A 27,911-nucleotide genomic window follows, 5' to 3' on the forward strand; every position below is an offset into this window, starting at 1 on the left:
AGGCTACGCTTCGTACTGTCGACGTGAAGATGTCGTCGACAGGGCATGAAACTGTATCTTTGGTCATCGACTCCGCATTTCAAAGAAATGACTTCATTTTTCATTTAAATTTGTTTTTTCTGATTGCCTGGTAATTAGAAAATATTGCAGCCCCTCTTCAGTATGAGAGAAATTCATTGGCAACTGTACTTATTTGCATAAATGGTTGAATTTCGATATAATGAAATTTCAAATAAATGAAGTAAAGTATCGAGTTATATAGAGTTTAACTGTACAATCAGGGCTCTTAGTTCATCCTACCCGCTGTGTGTTTGCAACATTGACCAGTGTACTGCAGGCCATGCCAAGGAACTCACCCCCCCTGGGGCAGTGCGAGTTGACTGGGTGGCCTGGTAGACCTGCGGTCGCCCATTCTCATCAGTCGTCATCGTCATCACCGAGGATGACGAGAAGCTGTGGCAGTTTGGGTCCTGAGAGAGGCGGCCCTGCAGAGAAAGAGAGAGAGGGAGACATAACTTCAGAGGCACTGTCTCCTGCAGGGCTTTACACGGAGACTCCATTTGTTCAATCAGGGTTCGTACAGGTCTCCGAGACAGAAATTCAAGGGCTTTCAAAGCCCTGCCAAACTTTAAAAAGGGCACAGTGTGGCATCCCATGTAGCAATTTTTTACTATCACGTTTTGAAGACACTATAGTTGAACTTTGAGGTAACGAAGTTGATAAAGTCAGCCCTTTATCATATTGAAATTGGACCTTTTAAGCAAATAAGTACAGTCGCTGACAAATTTTATTGCACGAAAGGAGCTGTAAAGCTTTTGGCACTATTCTGCAACCGGAAAAAGAAACAAATTTCATGTTCTAAGTCTTCTTTTTTTTTTTAACTTGTGAGTCCACGACCAAAGATAAGCTTTCATACCATGCTCATTATGTCTTTACATTGATGGCACAAAACGAAGCCTGCGAAGCATTCAGGTCCACTCCGCTGGCGTGGCTGATAGCATTGCTTGCAGTGGGCGGCTTTGTACTTGCTATAGATCAGATTCAAAAATAAAGCACGAGGACCATGTGAAAAAAGCAAGAGTTGCAGTTTTGCCCAAAAAGCAAACCATCGATTGCGATAGCAAATTGGTAGACAGCTACACAAAGTAAGGATAGTATTTTTATTGCCTGTATAAACTTGGAAACATTCACTTGCTAACTGAATTAAGCATGGTGTCAGTGCACACAAGTGAACATGAACACATCACACTCGATGAGCATGGTCACTCGCTGTTAAAGCACTGGTGTGAGCAAGTGCGGCAGCTGCAGCGAGCGAAATGACCTTAACGCTGTCTATCACTTCAATGCAAGAGCGGCAAGAACAGAGCGTGCACAAAGGTATGAACCGTCTGCAGACCCCGTTCAAAATACTGCGTGCGCTACTGTGCAAAGCATGCACTTGTTGGAAGAGTCGAAGCCGCCCCCGCTTCCTCCCACCCGCGCGCTGCTTCCCCACTCTCTTCCCTATTGTGCGCGAGATCGAGCCGCAATTATCAGTTCCCTTTGCACCCTGCCACAAGATACGCAGTTGCTGTGAAAGCACAATGCCACTCCCCCCCCCCCCTCCCACCCATTCGCCCACAGCCTTTCACGGAATGGAAGATGGCGTGTTTGTTCTACAATTTCCTCTTTCTCGTACACCAGATCGAGACGCGATTGTCAGCTTCCCTCATGTACTTTCACTCATACATACAGCATACGGCGCGTGGAGACGGTATTGTCACCCTTGGACTTTATATGGAACATCACAACAACAGGAAAAATGTATTTAAGGACCAGAGCAAAATTATGATTTGAAAACTGAACATGAACAGAAGGGCTCCGCAACTTTTGAACTGCATGCACGTCACACAAAACCTGATAAACAATGCAGGGCTACAACCCACGGGGCACTCACAATGGTGGAGAACATGTCGGTAGGGAAAAGCCCAAGGCTGGCTGAACGCCGTGTGCCCCCGATTCCCGGGAATGCTCCGAGCATGGGACCCAGCATGGCCTCCATCTGCCTCATGCCTTCGAATGGACTGTAAAAGAAGACAAGGCTGAATGAATGCTCAAGCAATGGGCGAGTTGGTGTCGTAACTAAGGCGTCAAACAAACAAGGCACTTTTTTCTTTGGCACTGTTTCAAGGAATGCACGAGGTTCAAAAAGCCAGGCTGATATAAAATGCTTAGGGTCAGTAAGTGAACAAAGTCGATGCAAATGCCTTGCTCTTTTCATAACGCTTACCAGTTACAGCGAAATCCAACCCTTAATCCAACCCGACGGAAGATCTGAAATGATTCCATCCCATTGGTGTGCAGTTGAATTAAAAAAGAAAAGACAGTGGAATTGTGCGACCTTGCAGTATCTTAACAGTTTCAAGTGAAGCTGTTTCTTCAGAGCAGCAATAGTTCAGTAACTTCAGTTGTCTGTAATTAAATCTCATACATTAAAACCTTGTTGCCCACATAAATGCTTTCAAGCCCTTGTTAGAAGTTTTTACAAAGACAGTAATTCATCTCTACATATCTTACTTCTCAAGAACAATGACCATGTGAGAAGGTTTATTGGTGGCGCCTAATGCGAAGGCACAGCGACCGGGAACGGCGAGGCAGCCCGAAGCACTGTCCAAACGGACGCCAGCAATCAACAGCGCGAGCGGAGACGAGCCGCGTGTTGGCGATGCGGCTGTGCCGCGAGGCGCGTCTTCTTCTTCACAATCTCCCCCCGGACAAAAAGAGCCATCCTGGCGCCTTAAGAATCGGGAGGTAGAGGGTCGTGGTAGGGCTTGAGACGCGAGACGTGGACAATATCACGTCCACGCCGGCGCAAGTCTTCAGGTGGTGACAGGGGCTCAATGAGAAAATTCACCGGGGACGTTTGTTCCAAGACTCGGCAAGGCCCTTCGAATTTTGGGACGAGTTTCGAGGAAAGCCCCCGCGTTTGGAAAGGGACCGACAACCACACAAGAACGCCTGGAGCGTAGGTGGTGTTTGGACGCGTGTCGATGCGGTTTTCTTTCTGGCGCTGCTGTTGCTCTGTCGTAAAGGAGCGCGCTAGCTGGCGGCATTCTGCGGCTTGTCGGGCGACGTCGGACACAGGTAGACACTCGGAGGCATCAGGACGGTATGGAAGGAGCGTGTCGATGGTATGCGTGGGCTCGCGGCCATACAGGAGGAAGAAAGGTGAAAATCCCGTAGTGGCCTGGATTGCGGTGTTGTACGCGAACGTGATGAATGGAAGGATGCGGTCCCAGTTACCATGATCAGATGCCACGTACATAGAGAGCATATCACCAAGTGTGCGGTTAAATCGCTCTGTGAGCCCGTTAGTCTGTGGATGGTATGCCGTGCTTGTCCGATGAATAATGTGGCATTCCGAAAGCAAACTTTCGACGACTTCGGAGAGGAAGGCGCGACCTCGATCGCTGAGGAGTTCTCGAGGTGCGCCGTGTCGAAGCACGAAGCGATGTAGGACGAAAGAGGCTACATCCCGCGCTGTAGCACTTGGTAAAGCAGCAGTTTCGGCGTAGCGTGTCAAATGGTCAACAGCAACTACGATCCACCGATTGCCGTCTGGCGTCATAGGAAGCGGGCCGTATAGGTCGATGCCGACGCGATCGAAGGGTGCGGCAGGGCACGGGAGCGGCTGCAAGGCACCAGACGGGCGTAAAGGCGGCGATTTGCGGCGTTGACAGTCAAGACAGCACCGAACAAACTTGTGTACAAAATTGTACATGCCGCGCCAGTAGTAGCGGTGGCGAATTCGTTCGTACGTCTTGAAGACTCCGGCGTGGCCACACTGCGGATCGTTGTGGAAGGCGGCACATATTTGAGACCTTAAGCTGCGGGGAACCACCAGGAGCCACCGACGACCTTCAGGGGTGTAATTGCGTCGGTGCAGCAGCTGGTCGCGAATGGCAAAATGAACTGCTTGGCGTCGGAGGGTTCGGGATACAGGGATGGTCGATGATCCAGAAAGATAGTCGAAAAGAGAAGCGATCCACGGGTCACGACGTTGTGCGGTGACAAAGGAGTCCATGTCGAGAGATGACACGGAATGTGCGGAGGTTGTTCCGCAGGCCGAGTCTGGAGGTAAAGGTGAACGAGACAAGGCGTCTGCGTCGGAGTGTGTGCGTCCGCTGCGGTATACGACACGAATATCGTACTCCTGGATGCGTAGTGCCCAACGGGCTAGGCGGCCAGTGGGATCTTTCAAGTTGGCGAGCCAACAAAGCGCATGGTGATCTGTGACCAAGTCGAATGGGCGCCCGTACAGATATGGTCGAAACTTGCCAAGTGCCCATACTAAAGCCAAGCACTCTTTTTCGGTCATGCTGTAATTGGCCTCAGGCTTCGTCAGCGTGCGACTCGCATAGGCGACTACGTATTCGGGGTAGCCCGGCTTTCGTTGGGCGAGGACGGCGCCGAGACCAACCCCGCTGGCATCTGTATGTACTTCAGTTGCAGCTGACGGGTCGAAATGGCGAAGAATAGGTGGGGAGATGAGAAGACGACGCAGCGTCGCAAAGGCGGAGTCACATGCAGGGGACCAGCAGGAGAGGGCGGCGTCGCCGCGTAGAAGCTGAGTCAATGGCGCCATGATCGATGCGAAATTTCGAACAAAGCGCCGGAAATATAAGCATAGGCCCACGAAGCTTCGAAGTTCTTTGATGGTCTGAGGCTTCGGAAATTCAGCGACTGCTCGAAGTTTTGCAGGATCGGGTAGAACGCCATCCTTGGACACAACGTGGCCTAAAATGGTAAGCTCTCGCGCGGCAAAGCGGCACTTCTTGAGGTTGAGCTGAAGGCCAGCGTTCGTTAGACAGGTCAAAACTTGTCTGAGGCGGAGCAGGTGAGTAGGAAAATCAGGCGAGAAAACCACGACATCGTCGAGGTAACACAAACATATAGACCACTTGAGGCCACGCAGCGTGTTGTCCATGAGTCGTTCAAAGGTGGCAGGGGCGTTACAAAGTCCGAAAGGCATCACCTTAAATTCATATAAGCCGTCAGGTGTAATGAATGCGGTTTTCTGGCGATCGGCAGCAGCCATCGGGACCTGCCAGTACCCTGAACGCAAGTCAAGGGACGAGAAGAATTCTGCTCCCTGAAGACTGTCGAGGGCGTCATCGATGCGCGGCAAAGGATAGACGTCTTTGCGCGTTACCTTATTTAACCGACGGTAGTCGACGCAAAAGCGAATAGACCCGTCCTTCTTGCGAACGAGAACGGCAGGAGATGCCCAGGGACTGTGCGAAGGTTGAATAACATCACGGCGCAGCATATCTTCGACTTGGGTGGTAATGACACGACGCTCTTCGGCAGAAACGCGGTACGGTCGTTGACGTAACGGCTGATGTGAACCGGTGTCAATGTAGTGCTGCACTTCCGACGTGCGGCCCAGGTGAGGTTGTGAAACGTCGAATGAATTTCTAAATTTGTGCAGGAGATCAAGAAGGTCGGCGCGTTCGGCAGGTGTGAGGGTATCGGCGATGGCATTCGAGAACGCATCCCTGGACGTTTCCTCAAGCGCGGACATCGAAGACGGTTGGCTGGAGTCGACATCAAAAGAGTCTCCGGGGACGTCAACCAAAGACGAAGAGTCGAGGAGTTCCACGAAGCCAAGGCATTCGCCAACGAGCAACGTAATAGGCGCACAGAGGGGATTGTAAAAGTATATATTGCTGCAGCCGCCAGCCATGTCAAGCGTCGCGAAGGGTAGTGGGAGAGATTTACGGCTCATGAAGACGTCGGACGGTGTGAAGAGGACCGTTGCATCAGTAATGGCATCGCAAGAGACAGGTACGAGGGCGAAGGAGCCAGGTGGAATATCTGTGTCCTCGCGCACGGTAAGTTTAGAAGGGCGGTCGCAATCTTCGTCCAAGGGTGCGTCACAAGGGGAAAATTCAACTTCGGCGCGTGCGCAGTCGATCACGGCTTTATGGCTGGATAAGAAGTCCCATCCGAGGATGACGTCATGTGAGCAGGTGGGAAGGACAATACACTCGACGATGTAAACAATGCCATGAATAAGCACACGTACAGTACAGGCTGCGTGCGGAGTGACGTGCTGCGCGCTTGCCGTACGAAGCGACAGTCCAGAAAGCGGCGTGGTCACCTTGCGCAGCGAACGGCACAGTTTGGCGGCTATCACAGAAACGGCTGCGCCGGTATCCACAAGAGCGAATGCAGGAACACCTTCTACACAAATTTCGACCACGTTAGCAGGAGAGGCGCGAGGACTTAGACAGTTCGAATGGGGCGCAGTTCTTGCCTCTTGAACTGCGACGTTCAGTTTTCCTGGTCAGGTGGTGCGGGTCGCCGACGCATTGGGGAGAGCGAGCGTCGGCGTGGGATGGCGAACGACGTGAAGGAAATTCTGGGATGTCAGCACGAGCGTACGGTTGGGGGGAAGGAGCGGCGTATTGGCGAAATGGCTGGCTGCCGTACTGGAAGGGCCGCGAGGCGTCGCCGAACGCTTGAGGGCGACGGCGGCAATATCGGGCGACGTGTCCGGGAGTGCAGCAAGAATAACAGATAGGTCGATTGTCAGGTGTCCTCCAAGGATTAGCTCGCGGTGTGGTCCAAGATGCAGCATGGGTTGCCGGTGGCAGCGGTTGGGACTGGGTCGCGAAAGACTCCTGTGGAGGCCTGCGTACTGCCTGCGCGTACGTGAGAAGCGCGGCCACAGGCAGGACTGGCTGCTCATAGGTGAGAGGCGTGGCGACAGGCTGCACTGCCAGCGCAGAGTTGAGATTCGCGGCTGCAGGCGGCTGATGGTGTGCGGAAGGGACAACTTGGGCGACCTCTTCTGAAATGAGGGTGCGGAGCGTGTTTGGAATACGGGAGGTGGGCTCCTGAGTGAAGGGGACTAAAGAAAGTTGGCGGGCAACTTCCTCACGCACGAAGTCCTTGACCCGCTGAAGGAATGAGGATGGGTCGTACATGTTGTCAAGGCTCGCCAACAAGTCGTCGCTTCCCAGAGGACGCCGAGTCGAAGCCCGTTGCTTCCTTAACTCATCGTAACTTTGGCATAGGCTGACAACTTCAGACACAGTGCGCGGATTCCTGGCTAGGAGCATCTGGAATGCGCCGTCATCGATGCCTTTCAGTATATGGCGAATTCGCTCAGCTTCGGGCATTGCGGCGTTGACTCGTTTACAAAGGTCCACGACGTCTTCTATGTAGCTTGTGAACGTTTCTGCCGTCTGCTGTGCTCGGGCGCGCAAGCGTTGTTCGGCGCGCAGCTTGCGAACAGCGGGTCGGCCGAACACTTCCGTAAAGGTTGTCTTGAAGAGTGACCATGTGGGTACGTCACTTTCGTGGTTGTGAAACCACAGTTGGGCAACACCAGCCAGATAAAAGATGACGTGCGTTAACTTGGCTGGATCATCCCACTTGTTGTGTGCGCTCACCCGTTCATATGACGCAAACCAGTCTTCTACGTCTTCGTCGTCTGCACCGCTGAAGATCTTGGGGTCCCGTTGTCGTGGAACGCCGGTGCAGGTGACGGACTGTGGCGTCGGTGCCGTTTGGGATGAGCTGTCGGTCATGGCGGGCGGTAGCGTTCTTGATCTTAGCTCCAGGGTTTCAAGCGACGGGGTTTGAGTCCCAGCACCTCCACCAATTGTGAGAAGGTTTATTGGTGGCGCCTAATGCGAAGGCACAGCGACCGGGAACGGCGAGGCAGCCCGAAGCACTGTCCAAATGGACGCCAGCAATCAACAGCGCGAGCGGAGACGAGCCGCGTGTTGGCGATGCGGCTGTGCCGCGAGGCGCGTCTTCTTCTTCACAACCATAATAATGGCATTCTAGTATAGCATCCGTCGTGGCTGTGGGATGCAGGTGGAAACTGCCACTGGGTACCTACCAGTAAAATAAGTATAAGCACATTGCCGACCTATTGCTTATATAGTTATGTGTATATGCATATGCAATATGCATTTTGTTTATGATACTTTTTAATGTTTTTCTTCCTTGTGCACCAGATTAGAAGGCTTAATGTATGCTATTTTTAGGAACATAAATAAACAGTTCATTAAACTATTTAATGCTCTAACCATTAGGCCACAATTGCATGCTTTTCGAACGCCAATGTTGCTCTTTAAAACATCTGCGGATGCCTGTGTCTCACGCCAGTTACGCACGTTCTTTCTTCATGACAGCTAGCGCTACAAGTTAGACTGCACTGCCTTTGGGATTGGAAGAATGTTTTAGGCCAGACGATGATACCTCCCAAGTGGGTGAAGTCCACCTATAATGCTACTGCGTTTTACACTGGAACTTGCAGGGCACCACCAAGTGACAATCTTAACAGAATAATTTTTCAAACCGAGTCATTGTAGAAAAGATGGAACAAATTGAAATGTTATGTTACCATTCTGCCAGACTTAGAGCTTCACTAACCAACTTTTCTTCCCTGCTTTCTCTCAGCCAAGGAGGGACCACGTCGTGTTTACATCATGAGCCCCGCTGCCATTCTTTTAATGTGGAGCATTCTTTGCAAATTTCAGGCACTCTGAGTGCACCTATCTATCTAGTCTCCCACACTGCGGAGATGGCAGTGCCTACTAACCTGAGCCGCTGGGTATATACGAACATGTTCGCGTTGCCATAGTGGGCATGCTTCGCATAAGTTGGCATAATTCCACAGTCAGTAGGATCTGCATAGTTTTTCCTTCCCACCCTCTTTTTGCTGCATGGTGCGGCCATAATGGGGGCTTGCCCATTCTTCCACATTAGACAATTTACCAAGGTCACATACTATAATCGGTAACAGTGCAGGCAGGCAGTGCGTAGAAACATTTGTACGTGCGACTCTTTGGCTGGAAGCAAGGCTCCTCAAGAGGAAGTGCATATGAGCTTCAGATATTTCAGCTGTTTTCGTGTAGTGCAGCTGCTTGATACTGTGCAGACACAATTGTCACCGCTTAATCTACACACCAAGCTTGTATGTGCTAAGAAGAGGCTTAAGAATTGATATTCTGACGACTAAAGTATCGTTTAACAGCTCAGTCAAAAAAGAATTTGCAATTGGAATTCAGCGACGTTCTTCTAGGCCAAATTGTCAAGGTGACCCAGGTTATGACAACATTTACCGAAATTAGAAATAGCTTGGGCCATATAATGTAGGCAACGTGAAGCCATGTTTGGCAGCTTGTCATTATCTGTGAAAGTGTAAAATGATCGCATTGCACTGGTACTAACATATGGGGCAGAAATGTGAATGTTAAAGGAACTTGGTTAAAACAGGTTGGTGCGCTAGTTTGTTTTAATCTATGATAGAGTAAGCACGACTAAACGTTTCTTCCTGCGCCCTCATTCAGTCACGCTTACACACACTATCATGGGTTAAAGGAACACTAAAGGCAAATATTAGGTCGCGCTAAATTGATGGATCGATGCTGCAGAACATCTAAGGCCTCAATATTATAGCAAACAAAATTTCAGTAATAAAAAAATCGAGGCAAATGAAGGATGCGATGTGCAGCTGAACCGGGACATTCAAGTACTTGTCCAATGACATAGGCACTCACAATTCTGTCTCTAGTGCTCCACTTCTCCTAATAAAAAGATCATTGCATTATAAGACAGAAGAAAATGCTACTTGTCCAGTTCTATTCAATATATAGAAGAAAAAAAAGAAATCCTTCATGTTGCCCGTCACAACGATGGAGGTGGTCGAAAGGTTTCGTTTTTGGCTCTATACCACCCGTGCTTTTGCCTATCAGTAATTTCAGTATCGTGTAGTGCTGCGCTGGTTTTGATCGCTCGCAAAACTCGCACAAACTGCAAGTTGCAGGGAATTCCAGGTTCATGTGACGTAGTGGGATGCCAGAACGGCCCACACCACTTGACCAAAAGCAGTTGCGGCGGCGAATCCCTTGCTATGCCCTGGCTCAGTTTCCTCCACAGCCACACGTTTGAGTTGTGCATAAAAAGCTGTAGCGCCGTCTGTCAGGTGGTGCTTTACTCACCCAGGGCACAAAAGGGCCGTGATGGCTTACGCAACGTCACCACTCGCCCTCTCGGGGGTGGGAGATTTGAATTTCTCTAAATATAAGCACACACTTCAGATTCGATTTTCTTTCGACTAACTCTTTTCTGGGCATGAAACAAGTGCTGTAAGGTTTATGGAATGGTACTTTTAAGTTCATGTTGGCTTAATATTTGCCTTTAGTGTCCCTTTAGGCTTGAGAAAGAGCTAAGGACCCTGCAATAAGTGATGGAACAAAATATAACACGTGTCGGACTAACCCTTTATTTATCGCTGACGAGTATAGTCTCCATGAACTAAAATACCTTGCGCAGTGAACCGATGCTGACTAAAGTTGTCAAATTTCATCCAGCTGCAATTTTTGATGCTGGATGGCCAGACTTGTCCATGCTGCGCCATTGTATCTCGCCTTTCTCTTTACTCTCCAATTGATGCCTCATCTAACTGATGCCTGTGCGGGGAACATGGCTGCTTTCCTGCCGCAGGGGAATAAAAGTGCATGCAAAAGGAAGTATTAATGTGTTAGCACTTTTAGGGTGCCTCAAAGACTATTCGGGGAATGTTTGTATCTATTTGTATTATAGTAAAGATGACGAATGCTGGCCAATCATCATCACTAGTGCAAGGACCACTAGATTGCCTCTATTTTTCTCTACTCTATCTTTCTCTACGATTCAACACAACCAACATCTCGCATGCTGCATCGTCAAGCTTACCATTTCGCCATTTGTGATGACTTGCTTCACTGACGTAATTACTGCTCAGATGACCGTACCAGTTACTGGTAATGCCTCAAAGACTGTGCTCCAAAATCTATGCATCCTTCCATGCTGATCACCAGTGTGAGCACTCGGCAGTTTTGAAGACTTACCAACACCTTTAACAGCCGTACTACTGGCGAGGGATGTACAACTATGTTCAGAATTTTGTTCGCTCTTGCCCCAATTGCCAATGCCACAGATCTCCAGGCCCCTAGTCACCAGGTACATAATAGCCTCTACCTTGCCCTGCCCGGCCGTTTGGGCGTGTCGGCATTGGTTTGTATGGGCCACTTCCCCTGACAACTGCTGGTAACTGCTGGGCCATTGTCACAATTGACCCTCTCATGCAATACGCCAAAACCGCCCCCTTACCAGCAGCTACAGCATTCCTTCTTCGCAGTCTTATCCTCCGCCCCAGTCCACCCCAAGAACTGCTCAATGAACGTAGGCGCGTCTCTTTGTCCAAAATCGTTGAAGCCATCCTCGATCAGTGCTGCATTGTTTATCAGACAACTACTGCATACCAACAAACCAACTACTGCTACCTCAAACCAACAGGCTTACTCAACGGTTCGACTGTACACTTGGCGACATGCTTGCGATGTATGTCGCGTCTAACCACACAAATTGGGACCTAATTCTACCCTTGTCATCTACGCATACAAAACCGCGACCCACAACACCACTGGTTCTTCGCCTTTTCTCTTATTATACGGCCGCCATCCATTGCACACTATCGGCACAGTTCTACAATACTGGCATGATGCATCTAAGTGTGTACCCGTTTCTGTCGCTGCGAGACATGCTGAGAAGGGCCATGAACTCGCACGGGCCTTAACTTCAACTGACCAGGAGCGTCAGAAGAGCAGCCACGCAGACAACATTGATGTGCCCACTTTTCTTCTTGGCACGCTTGTGTGGCTGTCAGTTCATGGCAATGCAACTGGTCTCTCTTTGAAACTACTGCTCAAAGGCCCTTACCGCATCATCGAGCGCCGTCTTTGGACCTGCGCCGTTGGGGTCGAGATATTGTACATGTGCAGCACCTGAAGACATACTATGACATGCTCATCAAGGTGAGCCCTTAGGTCTTCAGGACAGCTCCTTTTCATTCCAAGGGTTAAATGCAGTAAAGACAACAAACACTGGCCAATCATCATCAGCGCTAGGCATGGGGTTCGCCATGTAGCAAACAATGACATAGATTAGACCCGTACCCAGATGTCAGACTCGTTCGTCATCTGGCAGCAACTACACGAGCAGCGCCCGTGGCCACCGCTCGGGCGCGGTGTACTTTATTTGCAACGCATTCCCGCGGCCAACGAATTGCTAAAGGCTGCTGGCTTCTCGAAAGAACTTTTTAGCATGAGATGCCTTATCACAGAGCTGGATGCCAACTTCAGGCAGCACGCTCGAGGGACTCCGTTGTTACCAGGAAGCAGTTTCATCACACGGGCAAGCTTCCACAGGATAGGCAGCAAATCGACGTTGTACACCAGGGGCAGAATTTTATAACGGTTCGGAAAACGAACCGTTAACTTCGCCGCTTACATCACTAAATGTGCCACTCCCAAGCTGGAAATGGAAGAAGAAGAGGACATGACCAATAGATGACAGGGTGCTACCTTTGAAGTGGACATGATCATATGATGAGCTAATTGAGGCACTGCACAATGTTTCTGCTTGAAAATTAAATATAAAATATAAGTTAATGGCAAGTTCTAAAGTATAAACGTGTGGTGCCAGGCATTTATGCAATGCAGAAATAATTTTTTTTTACGTCATTCTTTTTCATTCTCAGCTGACAGGTGGTATTGTAAGCAAAAATGAGTTGGCAGAGTGCAGCGCTATGTCGTCTGCTACCAGAAGCTTGCACGATGCCTGCAACAGGAATTCACTGCCAGCACTCCTTAAGCAGCGAGCGCGACAAAACCGTGAACTGGTTCTTAGGGCCACCTTTACTAGCTGACTATATCAATCTTCCTTCTTTTCTCACCCTTTGTCATCGGCTCGGACATGACTCACTCGCTGTTGCGCTGCCGCTATCCCTGCGATCTGCCCTATGGCGCGTCGTGTGATAGAAGCAATGGAACTTGAAATCGAACGTTGCGATATACGGACCCTTCATTGCCTGCATGAAGTAAAATCAAAGAGCGTGGTGCTGACGGTGCACTGTGCTGTGAAATTGAGGAACAAAGTGTGGCACTTCCGAAGTAGAGAAAGAAGGGCAGCCACATAAGATCTCCACAATATCTTCCCGTCCTGAATGTAGTTTTATGAGCCGAACGAAGGAAGCGCTGGACTAGCCTAAGTTGAACCCTTCTGATTGCTGAATGTCAATCTGCGAGCTATTCATGCTGGCGATAGCACTGAGAATTCGATCTCACCATGCAAATATCTCCTTGGCATTGGCTTTGAAGCAGAGGTTACGGGAAAGCTGACCCAGCCTTTCTACTGGCCAGCACAGTAATTGCGAGAGCAACTTTGTGGACAGTGTCTGCAGCAGAGATCTAGGCCGTTCCGATGAATGCTTCGCTTCCGACTGACCTCTGGGAGCTGCAGGCTGGTGGCGATGAACCACAGCGCGCAATTCCTTCCTCTGCGTGGAATGACCACTGGTATGCTTGCACCCGAGTCTCCTCCAGTTGATAGCGTAGCCTACAAAAGGTCTACTTAGAAAGCTGGCAGGGGCGATGCAAATCATTATCCGTCATTTCTTCGAACGCGTATCACACTTCCAGCCGTGGTCGACAGCTAAAGAGCAACACCAAGCAGACGACAAAGGCAAGTAATAGCCTCCGAAGCAACCAACGCATGTGCGTGCAACGCCTGCATGCCTTTGTGGTCACGCGACCAGCGCGCGCAGCCAAGGTCGCAAGCGAACAGCCAAGCCACAGCAACGGGACCCAAAACAGACTACCGCTTTGTCAGTTCCGCTCTTAGCCAAAGATAACCCATCTTTGGAAATGACTGACAGGCGCGTGAAGTGATCGTAATTTGCGGTGCCGCCCCATTGTCTCTGACAGCCTCTGACGCACGCAAAATTTTCACCAATCAGACAAGGCCAAGTGAACCGTTCCAATTCTGAACCATTTTAAGATTCGACCCCAGGATGACATCTCTAATTGGAAGTTCTGGTGGCAACTTCGGTATTGCCTCGTGTGCAGAGCGCGGAAGCAGCAAGTACTCCTTGTGCCAATGCTTCCAGAAGTAATCTGTTAAAGCTTGCCGATGTATGCTGAATTAAAGTTGATTTGGGTAGCGTAGCGCTCAACCCTTGAGTCAAACATGTTGCACATCTGCCAAGTAAGAAGTGTGAAGGTGTCAAGTGGCTTTTCATCGCAGGCACCCTTGTAACTCGATGCAGCATTTATGCAGTAAGTGTGTCTCCACTTGCGTTGAGCTCTGATTGAACGTTCGACTGTTATGCGCTGGTGTCCATTTTAGAAGGGCAGCGCTTGTATACCTTCGTCTTGACGTAGTTGCTTATTGTCATGCTTGTACTCGTCATTGAATTACTGTCTGGAGTACATGAAACTATTGTTGGCAATCGCCTTGAGCCTCGTCTGTTAAGCTTGGACAGCCTTGTAGGAGGTGAGCATTTTTTGCCTTTGGGAGACTTCGCGACGACGCTATTGTACATGGGTTCCTTAGGCGAGTCTGCGGCGGCTGCTTTAGGTGTCGTTCCATGTTCGGCAACCTTGTCACTGTCGTGTCTCTTGAAGGCTCCTGTGTTCTTTTCCTTTCTCATTTTCCTCGTCTTTGCTACCTTTCTTGCCACCCTTCTGAGGCATGGTGACGGCTTGTTCTCTGGATAGGAGCACTCTTGTTTGGAAGCTCGGTGAACGAAGGAGCTGCGGCGCTGTCCCGGTCCCTTCCATGACGAGGGGAGCTTTGTACTTGTATTGGTTACCATTCTCAGTAATGTCTCATATGCCAACTGTATTCAGAGGCAACTTCAAAGAACTAGTTGCTTTCAATGGCACATCGTCTCTGGGAGACTCTCCAGTACCAAAAACCAGAGAGATGCTTTGTACAGTTCAATCTTGGGAGTTGTCAACGGCTCCCTGCATTGTCCATCCAAAACGGGTTTCCACTGCAGTAGCTTGAGGCGATAGTCAAGCTACGGCCAGTTACAACGTCCCAGTAAATATTGGAGCCAATGAGAATGCTGATCTCGTTTTCTTGGAAAGCAGCTGCTTCAGGGGTTGCATCAGTATAAACAAGACCGAGGTTTGTCGTCATGGTGATGATCGTGCCACACACTGGTGCACTAGTTACCACTGCGATTTCCAGTACTCAAGCTGGAGTAACAAGCTCGAGGTGCTGGTGCTGCACCCGCATAGAGGTGGCCTCACCTGTCAGCAGGGCATCGATTGTAGCAATGGCCTTGGTGATGGCCATTGCTAACCAGCGGCTGTGGCAGCCGCTCGTGTGCGGTGCACCTTCTTTATTTGCAACACGCCGCTCTTGCTGGGACTCTTGCTGCTGTTTTACTGCCACATTAGCTGCTCTCAGACCACAGCCTAAACCTTTTTAGAGTATCTATGTATGTTTGTTATTTAACAGTTTTCCTGCCTACCTGAGCCGCTGGGTAGTCTGTGGTCAAATGGGTATAGCATCGGGCTGCTGTGCAGAGGGAACAGGGTTCGAAACCAACCTTCCGACCAACTTGGGTCAGAAGAGTATATGCCAACATGTACATACATGCCACTCTTCAACAAACCTCATTCACGCGAACGTGGGTCACTGTAGATGCGGGACTTGGAGTACTGGATATGTACGGTACCACTTGGTCAGTGCTGGTCTCCAATGGACCTCTTTGATGCCAAGTTGGGTCATTGAATATGTGCCAGCAGGCTTGTGCCATTCAATGAACATCTTCGATGCCAATTTGGGTAAATAGGTATGTGCTACTGGGAATGTGGCACTGTAAATGATGAAAAAGATCTAACTTTATGTAATACTGAGTGGAAACAAGGGTTCCTCAAAGACAGCACCCAGACGCATTAGCTACCTGTGCCACAAATGCACGGGGTATCTGCCACATTTCAATTAACACATTTTGCGCCAACGCTTTAGCTAGCTGAGCCATGAGTGCACAGGGTATGTGTCACTTTTTAATGAACCTCTTGCCTGTTTGGGCCATTGAGTTTGTGCCACTAAATGTGCAGCAAGCGAGGGAACAATTCTTGTCATTCACAGGCACTGGTGCACCACGCTTCTAGTCTCAGAGGCTACATGCAGATTTCCTGGTAGTGCCACTAGATGGCACAGCATGTCCGAATGCAATAATGCCCCTCAATTTTCCAAAAGTTGAGCCATTCTTAGCTCTTCCTGCCACCCCGCTCTCTCCGGCGTTTCCTCCTCCACGCCTCCTCATGCTGCAGCCTCCTCCGCTCCTCCATCGGCCAGTCTGTCATGTGGAAGCATGTGGCGCACTGTTGTATATTTTTATCTTTCCAGCGCACTCCAGCCACCATTGCTGGCCCAGTGCAACAAAAGTATGCACAGATGGGTTGATCGCGAGAGGTTGCGGGATCAAATCGCGGCCGCTTTTCGATACAGCCGATATGTAAAAGCCCCGGTGTCCTGTTCATGGGGAACACGTTAAAAGAACCCCAGCTGGTCAAAATTGATTCGGAGTCCCCCATTACAGTGTGCCTATATTTAGATCGTGGTTCTGGCACGTAAAACCCAAGAATCAATTTTTTTTTTCTGTCTTGTGTGCCTTGAAAGTTGGTTAAAGCAACACTGCTTCCCTGCGAAAACTTACAACGCAAGAGAATACAGACGCACATAGTATACAGATATAATATGAGCACTTCAACAAAAGTGTTAGTGGTGCTAATGAGGGGGGGTAATTATTTTCGGAAACTCTTTCAGTTGTCCGATCAATTTCGTACTTGCTATCTAATTCCAACCACTTGCACTGTTATAAACGATTCTATGTGCTGGTACGTTGTTAAAATTATCAATACTGTCTACATGAAAAATGTTGCTCATGGCCGCCACAACCCACGTGTGAGCTACACGCATCTGTAAAAGGCGCGGAGCAGAAGTGGCCCTGTTGCTAGGCACTGCTTGCCCCACACAGATGGAATCTCTCACGTGCCGGCCGAACAAAAGTATCCTGCAGGCATGTAGATACACCTATGAAACCCCATACACATACTTTCACGCAGTCAAAACATGAAACTGAGGTAATTACGCGCGTCTGAGCACATCGTGTGCATGTGTCGTGTTTCAGCAACACAAACTCTCAACGTGCGGGTGCTTTACGCCTTAAATAATGGTCATTTTCTCTATTTTTTTTTTTTGCGATTCCAACACGACATTATTAAGGCCAGTTACCGACTGATGAAGCAAAACCTGCTCCGCAGGGCTCGAACAAACTTTTCCATGGATTCCCTCCGGTGGCGTTTAGCCGTTGTCTGCTAAGGCAGGGCCAGCATAGGCGGCGCCACTGTCGAGGCCGTGCAGAGTGCACCAGTGGAGCGGAGGAGGAGGGAAGTGGTTGGCACTACTTTTGGAGATTGAGGGGCTTTAAGACGCCAGTGAGGAGCCAGACTGCCGCCGTTTTTTTAGCTTTCACACACCAGCATGCAAAGAATTTTGGAGGCCATGCACAAGCTTCACAGTAGCAGTGCTAGATGGCACAGTGTTCTTAGGGAAGCACAAAAGAGGAGTCCCACTGCTGTACCCACCTCATACACAACTCATTTCGACGGTGGCAATATGTTACATCGCTATATTGATTCAATGCCGACATATTATCGTCGACAGTCATCGTGAGCTGGGCTCTGCTGCAATTTTTTTTTTTATGACGCCTCGTCAGATGATAGCTCTATGAAGCTTTCCTTGGGAGCAGAAAGTGATGTGTTCTCCTCTGAGGACTGACTTATGTGGATGGACTGAAGATTCTTACGACTGCTAGTGGGCGGTTCCTTCATCTACTAACAATGCCTTTGGAGCTATAAAAAAAAATTATGGGGTTTTACGTGCCAAAACCACTTTCTGATTATGAGGCACGCCGTAGTGGAGGACTCCGGAAATTTCGACCACCTGGGGTTCTTTACCGTGCACCTAAATCTAAGTACGCGGGTGTTTTCGCACTTCGCCCCCATCGAAATGCGGCCGCCGTGGCCGGGATTCGAACCCGCGACCTCGTGCTCAGCAGCCTAACACCACAGCCACTGAGCAAATACAGCGGGTTTTGGAGCTATCGAAAAGTAGCCACTATTTATCCGCATGTTTTGCATCGCTTAGACTATTTTCTTTTCATATTCTTTTTTTCGCAGCGTATATAGTCCCACAGAGCACCACACTGCAAAACCTGAATGTTGTGCAGAGAAGCCTTCAAACTTTTATTTCACGGAATTTGGGAAATAATGCAACCCTACTGAATTGAAAAAGCGGGTACTGTTCTGTTCAGAAAAAAAATCTCTACAAACTGAGTGAACAGAAATATTCCAGTAAGTTTGCTACAACGTTTGTGATTTTTTGCAGTAGGGAAAGGGCTAAAAGACTAGAAGACAGTGGAGTGGATAAGAGATCAAATATGGCTGGGCAGCCCATACTTCACTTGATGCAAGAGGGTCACTTAAGAGAAAAATAAGTTGAGCAGTACTGGTAAATTGCACTTCTACAATGGCATAAAAAAGCCACTCTTGCCATGACGGGAGTCTTGACAAGGCACAATAGAATAAAAAAACTATGGTGGCATTAACGCCAACTCTTTGAAGTCACGAATCTTTACCGTATCTGTTTGGGGTCAGTGAGCTTTACATCAGCAAAGATGGACCACATTACGTGCCACAGAACAAACTTGGCAAGGTTCATGAACATTTATTGAATGGCCAAAATATCAGAAGATACATTTGCAACACTGATGCACCAGCGCTGGGGTTTTGGCACTAAACAAAAAAATGGAAGCTAGGCCTTAATTTTCTACTACCATGAACTTAACGAAATTAGACTTTTGAAACAATACTCTAAACCAGGGGTTCGCAAACTCGTCAGCCAATACTTTGTTTTGTGAGCTCGAGCTTCTTCAATGAAGTGACAGCATGCTTCCTTTCCTGTTCATTCCCGAGTGCGTAGGTCCTTAGTGTTCTCATCCTCCTTCCGCCGCACGTTCACCCCACAGACCAAGCATCCTCTTGGTCAGTTGTACAATCAACGTCAGATTTTTTCGGACTTCTTAGGGGCCACAAATACGTCCGAAAATTCGGGCAGTTAAAAAATATGTGTCTTTTACTGCCCTTAAGGGCTCAAATCGCCACAGGCACATCTGAAAAAGCTCTGAAGGCCTGCAAGTGCATTTATTAGGCATAATGGTTCTCATACTGTGACAGGAGATGGCGGGATGCACGCATTTATAATTAAGGAATACATACTGTGCCCCGCAACAATTGCCCTTCCCACGCTTGTTATGCTTTACAACAATACTTTGTGACACTGCTGTATTGAGGTGAAGCTGACTTTCGGGAACCAGCATTATGCAACGCATCGTGCTTCGCGAGCATCACAAAGACAGGGGGAGGGCTCATTGAATTCTTTCAATGAAAAACATGGCGCTTAACGGCAAGAAGCTTAATAGCGAACATCGAAACAGCTAGGCCTAGCGTTGCCGCAATGGTAGCTACGGCTGTCAGCGCATCTGCGTGTGAGAGCACCGGTTCAAGGCGGTGAGGTAATCAAAGCGGCAGCGGTGGTGGCTTTGATTAATGCCATTTCGGACCTGTGCTCATGGCAAGTCTGGAAAATTGGACGGCAAAGGGTTATTGCGTCCCAAATTTCAGATACGTTTTCAGAGACGTTCTTATACATTGACTCTATGGGGTACGTGGAGGTGCCGTGAAGTTGTCGAAATTATTGAGCCTCCGGAAAGTCTGTCATTGACTGTACACCAGCAACTCCTCCAGCCGATGACACGGCATCAGAGACGATTCACTGCAATTCCTCTTTGTAACTCGAGCCAGTATTACCTGAACTTTTGTTCCCTTTCATTAAAATTACAGATGACTTTCCCTGATAGAAGCACAAATTCCCCGAGTTTTCCCTAAGTATTTCCAGACTACTCAACATTCTTAAGAATTCCAGGTTTTCCTGGTTGGTCTATTGTTTATTGTCCCTGTTTATTGTCCCTTTAGGAGGAAGAACTAGGTGGACAAACAAGAATGGAGTACTGGGTGAGTTGTAACAGATTCACAACTTACAGTGCAAAAAGACAAGGAAAAGTAAGGATGACACGAGCACTGTCAGAGAACTGAAGGTTTATTGAAAACACATGCCAATAAAGTATAGAGGGTAACAAAAGAAACAGTGTGACTAAAGAAGGGAGAAGGAGGCAATGAAATCAAATTTCAGTGGCATTTTTGTGGTCAATGATAAAATATAGGAGGGTGGGGGCATGTACAGTGCGTCGGAGCATGTACAGTACAGTACCACTGGCTATACATGCTGTTGTAAGGGCGTTACATTTACTTCTGTTTTGCAGCAAAGCTTGCATAGGCAAAATTGGCCAATGTTCGCCTGAGAGGAACATTCTTAACTGACCAAAAGGGTACATGCAGCTCTCATGTAACAAGTCATTGTTGGTCATGTGGCTGCTTGCCATGTTTCACAAAAACTTCCATTCTCATAAGGCACATAGGTACGCACACCCATGAAATTACCAAAGCTTTCCAAATGGAAAAGCATGCACAGTCCTGTGTGAGCCAGCCATCTATCACACTTAACTAAGGAGGCATTTTCGAGCTAAATGCTTAACTACACTTGGTGCATGTCACCACCGATTTTGTCACCTCCTTTGTTGACAGGCATCTCGTTGCTCTTGAGAAACTGTTTTCAATAAACCTTCTGCTGAGCGACAGTACTCGTGCCATCCCTACTTCACGCACTCAGAAGGCTGCACAGCCCGAGAGTCGCAACGAAATTTATATACATGAGATTTGCCTAGCTGTGGACATAGACACATCATGATGGGATCGTAGCCTCAAGTAGGCCCTGCAGAAAGGGTGCTGGTATCTTGCTCAGAGGGCCAGAGGACATTACAGCACGCGTTCAGGTGTTATTCAGCAATACTCCCTCTGAAATGACATGTGAAACGCAAGTAGTCACATAAAGTAGTGCTGCGGTCGCTAAATTTGGAAAGATATGTTCTCTCTCTACATGTGGTGAAATATAGGCACACAATGAGTGAATTCCAAGAAAGATTTCTTTGTGCAGCCGCAACCATATATTACGCTGAAACAGCACAAACAGTGGTGCCACATTTTCCTACAATGCGACCGGTATTCTAAAACCACAAAGGAAAGTTGTGACACTTTGAGCGAGTGCACTCATCACGTACGTGGCATTCACAGGCTATCAGACAGAAAGGTCTAGTGATGCTTCCTGTGCAGTGCACTGGCCAGCGAGTGTGTTCGACAAACTCACTTCACTGCAACTAAGTGTGTAGCCCCGATAGCAGTGCTTTAAAAATAACTAAAAAAAAAAAAAAACTCAATGCAGAGCTAGCACTTATTCTTGAGCCACTCCTTTTTGCGACTTTAAAAGCTCTCGGCGTCCCCACGAGATCTGGAATGAAAGCTGCCATTATTTCTATGCTTGTTTCGGGTGTCTTGGCTTGTGATGACTGATGTCATTGCAACTGCAATCAATTTAGGGATGTATAAATGTTCAATACTTTAGAATAACAAATCGTATACTATTCGATTCAGTCTTCAAATCGAATTGCCGAAATTCACAGATACAAATATTTTTATACCACCCTGAAATATCAATTGTGCACAAACAGAATTGCATCAAAAGTACAATAAATTTCATCCTCATGAGCACACTCCTGTGCTTGCGAAGAAATCTATTCTTAATGCTTCATTTGCACGTTTAATAAACAACTCTTCATAATGTGCAAAATAATGACAAACTCGCTAACCATATGAATACTAGGTCGTAAACACACTTTAATAATAATTGTTAAAATGGCTGTTAATTATTCAAAAGCTATTCAAAAAGTAGTCAATATTCAGTTTGATTCGTATTGCATTCGGTCTAAAAAATCACTTTTTGCGCAACCCTAAATAATTCATTTGGACCGAAGTTTTTTCGAAATGCTGTTTGACATATATTATACACTACTATTTCGTTGCTTAAATGACGAAGGTGTGTTGTGCATACTAATTTATCCATTTCTATCAATTTCAACGGGCACTTTTCTTTCTCGCTTAGCAGCGCACTGCCAAAGTGACATTTGGGGCCCTGAAGTGCAATTTGCCCGTGTGGCCCGCTCCAAGGAAGCAGCACGCAGCAGACCCAAGGTTACATACGTCCGTTCTTTTGCGCAACAAGTAATCGCGGCCAGCCACCGATGTCCCGTTTGCTGTGTTTCAACCAGCCCGTTGTGTTCGCACAGCGTCCGGGGGTATCATTAGAAAGCACTGAGCACCCGAAAATGAGATGGACCTAGCAGGGTTCCACAGTCGTGCAAGAACTCGCCAACGACAGGATCGCCTGCCGACGTGGCCTGTAATGTGCGCGCAACAGCGGGAAAGAAGATATTCCCACTGCGCCGCGCTTGGGGCGAGAACCTTTGGCTATGCGCTTGTGAAAGTGCACACACCACTCGCCAACGCACGGGTTCAAACACAGCACAAAGGGTGCACGCCTCTCTCAGAGCGAGCGTATGCCGAAGGGGCCGCTGTTGCCAAGCCAAGGGTGGGCGCCCAGAAGCGCTGGGCGACTCCCTGGCGTGGCGAAGCTGGTCCGCGCGGATCGACTAATGATGTATACTCACCCGAAGAAGGGGTCGCTGTCCAAGTCTCTCATGAGCGATCCGAAGAGGGCCATCCTGATCGACGGGAGGAGCCGCAGACCGTGCTGCCGCAGACAGCGACCACCAACCAACTATAAGCCTAAAGCAGCAGTGACGACCGAAACAGTGCGACGATGCCTCCAATGCCTCTGCGGCTGACCGGATGGGTGGATGGATGTTATGAGCGTCCCCTTTGGAACGGGGCGGTGGGTTGCGCCACCAAGCTCTTGCTACTATACACTCTTAGGCAAAGTTACACCCTTTGGCTTGCCCCTTCCGCCACACAACAAAAATCGTTATCTGCCTTGATGCGTTTCCTTTCTTTAACGCTGCGAGCCCGGAACTTTCCAGTAACGAACGGCACGCGCGTTATCAGAAGGGGCGCTCCAAAGGGTGTAAACTGTTCTATGCTGATAACGCGCGTGCCGTTCGTTACTGGAAAGTACCGGGCTCGCAGCGTTAAAGAAAGGAAATGCATCAAGGCAGATAACGATTATTGTTGTGTGGCAGAAGGGGCAAGTCAAAGGGTGTAACTTTGCCTAAGAGTGTACACTCTAAGAACAGTTTACACCCTTTGGCTTGCCCCTTCTGCCACACAAAAATAATCGTCATCTGCCTTGATGCGTTTCCTTTTTTTATCGCTGCGAGCCCGGAACTTTCCAGTAACGAACGGCACGCGCGTTATCAGCATAGAACAGTTTACACCCTTTGGAGTGCCCCTTCTGATAACGCGCGTGCCGTTCGTCACTGGAAAGTTCCGGGCTTGCAGCGATAAAGAAAGGAAACGCATCAAGGCAGATGACGATTATTTTTGTGTGGCAGAAGGGGCAAGCCAAAGGGTGTAAACTGTTCTTACACTCTTAAAACGGTTGCACCCTTTGGGGTGTATATATGTCCCACAACAATAATCGTCATCTGCCTTGCTTGCGTTTCCTTTCTTGAAACTCGGCGCTCGCTACTTTCCTGTCGAGAATGCTGCGTCACACTGATAACGCGCATGCCGTTCGTGACTGGGAAGTACCGGGCTCGCAGCGTTAAAGAAAGGAAACGCGGGCAAGACAGATGACGATTATCGTTGTGGGACAAGATACGCCCCAGAGGGTGTAAATTTTTCTAAGAGTGTAGAGTGCACTCTTAGAAAAATTTACACCCTTTGGGGGCGTATCTTGTCCCACAACAATAATCGTCATCCGTGCTGCCCACGTTTCCTTTCTTTAACGCTGCGAGCCCGGTACTTTCCAGTCACGAACGGCATGCGCCTTATCAGTGTGACGCAGCGTTCTCGACAGGAAAATAGCGAGCGCCGAGTTTTCAGGAAAGGAAACGCAAGCAAGGCAGATGACGATTATCGTTGTGGGACAAATATACACCCCAAAGGGTGCAACCGTTTTAAGAGTGTGTAGGCAAAGTTACACCCTTTGGCTTGCCCCTTCTGCCACACAACAATAATCGTTATCTGCCTTGATGCGTTTCCTTTCTTTAACGCTGCGAGCCCGGTACTTTCCAGTAACGAACGGCACGCGTGTTATCAGCATAGAACAGTTTACACCGTTTGGAGTGCCCCTTCTGATAACGCGCGTGCAGTTCGTTACTGGAAAGTTCCGGGCTCGCAGCGTTAAAGAAAGGAAGCGCATCAAGGCAGATAACGATTATTGTTGTGTGGCAGAAGGGGCAAGCCAAAGGGTGTAACTTTGCCTAAGAGTGTAATATCCTACCTAGGTTAAACAATGAAAAAAAAAAAAAACACTATGAACTACCACGTCGAAATTTTCTGATCCCCTATTGCGAACTGTGCCTTTGTACGTCTCTGTCTTTTGACGTTTCCCTACTTTTCTTCCACCAATCCTCCAATCGCCTCTTACTAATGTCTATTGCGGGCCTGTTTGCTTTACCACTGCTCCCGCTGAACCCAAGGGCTTCAAGGAGGCCAGTGGTGCCTAAATCGACCGCTGGGTAGACGTCTTCACATTCTAATAAAATATGCTCCGTCGTTTCCCTAGCTTTACCGCAGCAAGCACATGCTTCTTCTTCCTTCTTATATCTCGCTTTCTAGGTGCGTGTTCTAAGGCATCCCGATCTCGCTTCGAAAAGTAATGAGCTTCTATTTGAGTTATCATAAATGGTTTCTTTCCTGATTTCGTTTTTCGCTCTTAAGTAGTTACTCATGGCAGGTTTCTTTTCCATTGCCGCCACTCGGACCGACATCCCGATAGGAACGCTCTCTCGCGGTAAATGAAGCAAGGTGGTGAAGAGAGGAGGAGCAAAGCAAAAAGAAAAGAACAAAATGCGTGGCTCTCTGTTAACGCTCACGTGATCTTTGACGTATACGCGGGTGTTTTGAACGCAACTAATGCGCAGAAAAAAATCTCGCATCGTGCGTGAAGTACTGCCAGCGAAGCGGCCTAATCAACAGTCATATGCTGTTCCTCTCTATCATAGCCTACTGTCTGCACATAACTAATGGCCTACAGTGTCCTGCATATCTCGCTTAGTGCTTTCGAAAAAAGCTCTTGCGCTTACCAATGCACTGTTCTTGCTGAAATATTGCAGAAGGATCGCGTTTTGGAGTACACGTCGTTCAGTCTAACACTTGTCACTGTTAGTTACCAGGTTTTTGGGAAAAAGTGCAAATTTGCCTTCTCTTATGATGATGCGAGCTGCTGCCGTGATCGTGCATGGATGGATGGCTGTTATTAGCGTCCCCTTTGGAACGGGGCGGTGGGTTGCGCCACCAAGCTCTTGCTATTATACCGCTTAATGTCCTACCTAGGTTAAAAGAAAACGCTATGAATTCCCACCACCAAATTTTTTGATCCCCTATTGCGAACTGTGCTTTTGTACGTCTCCGTTTTTTGTCTTTTCCCTACATCTATTCCACCAATCCTCCAATCACCTCTTACTAATGCCTATTGCGAACATGTTTACTTTTCCACTGCTCTCGCTGAACCCAAGTGCTTCAAGGAGGCCAGTGGCGCCTAAATCGACCGCGGGGTAGACGTCTTCACATTCTAACAAAACATGCTCCATAGTCTCCCTAGCTTTACCGCAGCAAGCACATATTTCTTCTTCCTTTTTATATCTCGCTTTGTAGGTGCGCGTTCTAAGGCATCCCGATCTCGCTTCGAAAAGTAATGAGCTTCCCTTTGAGTTATCATAAATTGTTTCTTTCCTGATTTCGTTTTTTTCTCTTAAGTAGTTACTCATGGCAGGTTTCTTTTCCCATGCCGCCACCCATGAGATTATTTCAGCCTCTCTGAATTTTCGCTTGACCTTCTTTGTTGCTGTGTTGCCCAGCCTACAGGCCGCATACTTGCCGGTAAGCTTCCTAGTTCTTTTCCTCCACTGTGAATCAATGTTTTTCCTGTACAGATACCTGAACACTCTCCCAGCCTATTTACTTTCTTCCATATTCCTCAGCCGTTCTTCATACTCAATTTTACTGCGAGCTTCCCTCACTACAAAACTAGTTAAGCCCATATCACCCTGCACAGCTTCATTTGTAGTCTTTCCGTGAGCGCCCAATACGAGGCATCCCACTGACCTTCGGTTCCCGCCGAGTCCTGATTGTACCCCTGATTTAAAGCAAACAGCCGCATTTCCAAAAGTCCTAGAACCATTACACCTTTCCACATACTTCGGAGGACCTCGTATCTATTGCATCCCTTGTATCCCCATAGCGCTCTGTGCTTCATTATGACTGCGTTTCTCCTCCCCTTTAATGTTATGGTTTTTTCCTGGGTTTCCATATATCTATTGCCTTCGTTTATCCATATATCAAGGTATTTATATTCTGTTACCCGAGGTATTTCCTGGCCCTGTATCTCCACTGTCTGTTCACTGTTTTCATTGAATACCATAACATCTGATTTTCTAACACTAAATTTCAACCCTAAATTGTTGCCTTCCTGCCCACAGATATTAGCCAGACGTTGCAACTCACTTGTCTTGTTAGCTAGCAACACAATGTCGTCCGCATAAAATAAACCTGGCAGCTTCTGCTCTACTACTGTACCCGCCTGTTTGTATGAGTGATTAAACCCGATATTACTTCCTTCTAGGGTCCTTTCCATCCTCACCATGTAAATCATAAACAGCAGTGGGGATAAAGGGCACCCCTGCCTCAGTCCCTTGTTGATATCAACTTTGTCCTCGCTCCCACCGGCACAGAGACATCTACCCATAGAGTTTCTCACTATAACACCTAGTGAGTAATCTGGCGCCACCGTCTATGGGAGTTTCTTAAGGGGGCACCGTGCCGTCATGGGAATGACGGTATATGTGTCTGCGAGGCTCGTGTTGGCTGGTGTTGTAAGACGCTTCGTCTAAAACGTGGATATGGCTACACAAATAACGCGTTCTCAAAGTAAAATCTTCATAAAATGTTTACATTCACGCATATTACATCTTTACTCACCCATGATGCATGACCAAGCGAAGAAAAGCACGAACAGACGACCAACTGTTTCAAAGCGAGCGCGAACCTTGTCGTCTGTCCTCCAACTTTAGCGGCCCGCTGATACTTTTAAGGTAACATGTAGTCGTACACACAATAACAAGTTCTCATAGTTAAACAAAACATGTTTTTGCGTAATAATAAAGCTAAAACAGCTTTTCACGTGCTGTTCTAGTAGAAAATGAATCATTGTGACAAACGGAACGGTACTTGCCAAGCGCGTCTTCAAGGTGTCCTGTCTCTACGAGAACGATGCCAATCCGAATCCACAATATACCGGCATTCCCATGCATACCACAGCGCAGCAGCGCCAGATTTCCCTCTAGGTAATGTAGCGAGAAACTCTATGCATCTACCCAAGTCTTGCCAACGGCACTACAATGAATTACGAAGTGATCGGCCGAGAAATCGACCCCTCGGAGGTTTCCGTCAGGAATGGGTGGTGCGACATCGCCCCACGAAGAGCGACCAAGCCTAAGTCTAACCTCAACGTGGCTGCCAACGTGGCAGCCTCCGGCGCCAGAGCGAAAGCACCCAAGCCCATGTCGGCCCGTAAAGAAATCATCAAGGCAAGTAGAATGTCATTACTCCCGCAACACGAGGCCAAAGTAGTAATTCACGTCCGCGGCGGACTGAAAATCGCCAAAACCGGACACGTGGGAATTGTGCAGGCCATTCAAGAAGCAGCCGGACTCGAACCGATGCAGTGCGACGGGGACACGATTTGCCCCAACCTCAAACAGAACATCATGGTCGTGAGTTCCCCACTACCCGAGAACGTCAACGGATATTTGAAAATTCAGAGCGTCACCATCGCCAGGCAGACGTACGAGGCCTTCTCCTACCAGACTGCACCGG

General features: G+C 48.3%; 1 protein-coding gene across 4 annotated transcripts in view; it reads right to left on the bottom strand.

Annotated features, from left to right (window-relative positions):
* The window catches only part of LOC126536594 (myeloid leukemia factor 1-like), a 69,273-nt gene extending 46,521 nt beyond the window's left edge, over positions 1-22,752 (bottom strand). Inside the window, exons 1-3 of one of the 4 annotated variants that reach the window (XM_055072784.2) lie at positions 22,583-22,749; positions 1,937-2,063; positions 357-485 (exon numbers count right to left, since the gene is read on the bottom strand). In XM_055072784.2, coding sequence (XP_054928759.1) covers positions 357-485; positions 1,937-2,063; positions 22,583-22,635 — 309 coding nt within the window. In that variant the 5' untranslated portion in view covers positions 22,636-22,749. Of the gene's footprint in view, positions 1-356; positions 486-1,936; positions 2,064-22,582 lie in introns of all 4 variants that reach the window. The other 3 variants (XM_050183628.3, XM_072287438.1, XM_055072794.2) reach the window with 3 other exon arrangements.
* Positions 22,753-27,911: the final 5,159 nt, after the last annotated feature.

This window comes from Dermacentor andersoni, chromosome 3 (assembly GCF_023375885.2).
Source record: "Dermacentor andersoni chromosome 3, qqDerAnde1_hic_scaffold, whole genome shotgun sequence".
Classification (NCBI taxonomy): Eukaryota; Metazoa; Arthropoda; class Arachnida; order Ixodida; family Ixodidae; genus Dermacentor; species Dermacentor andersoni.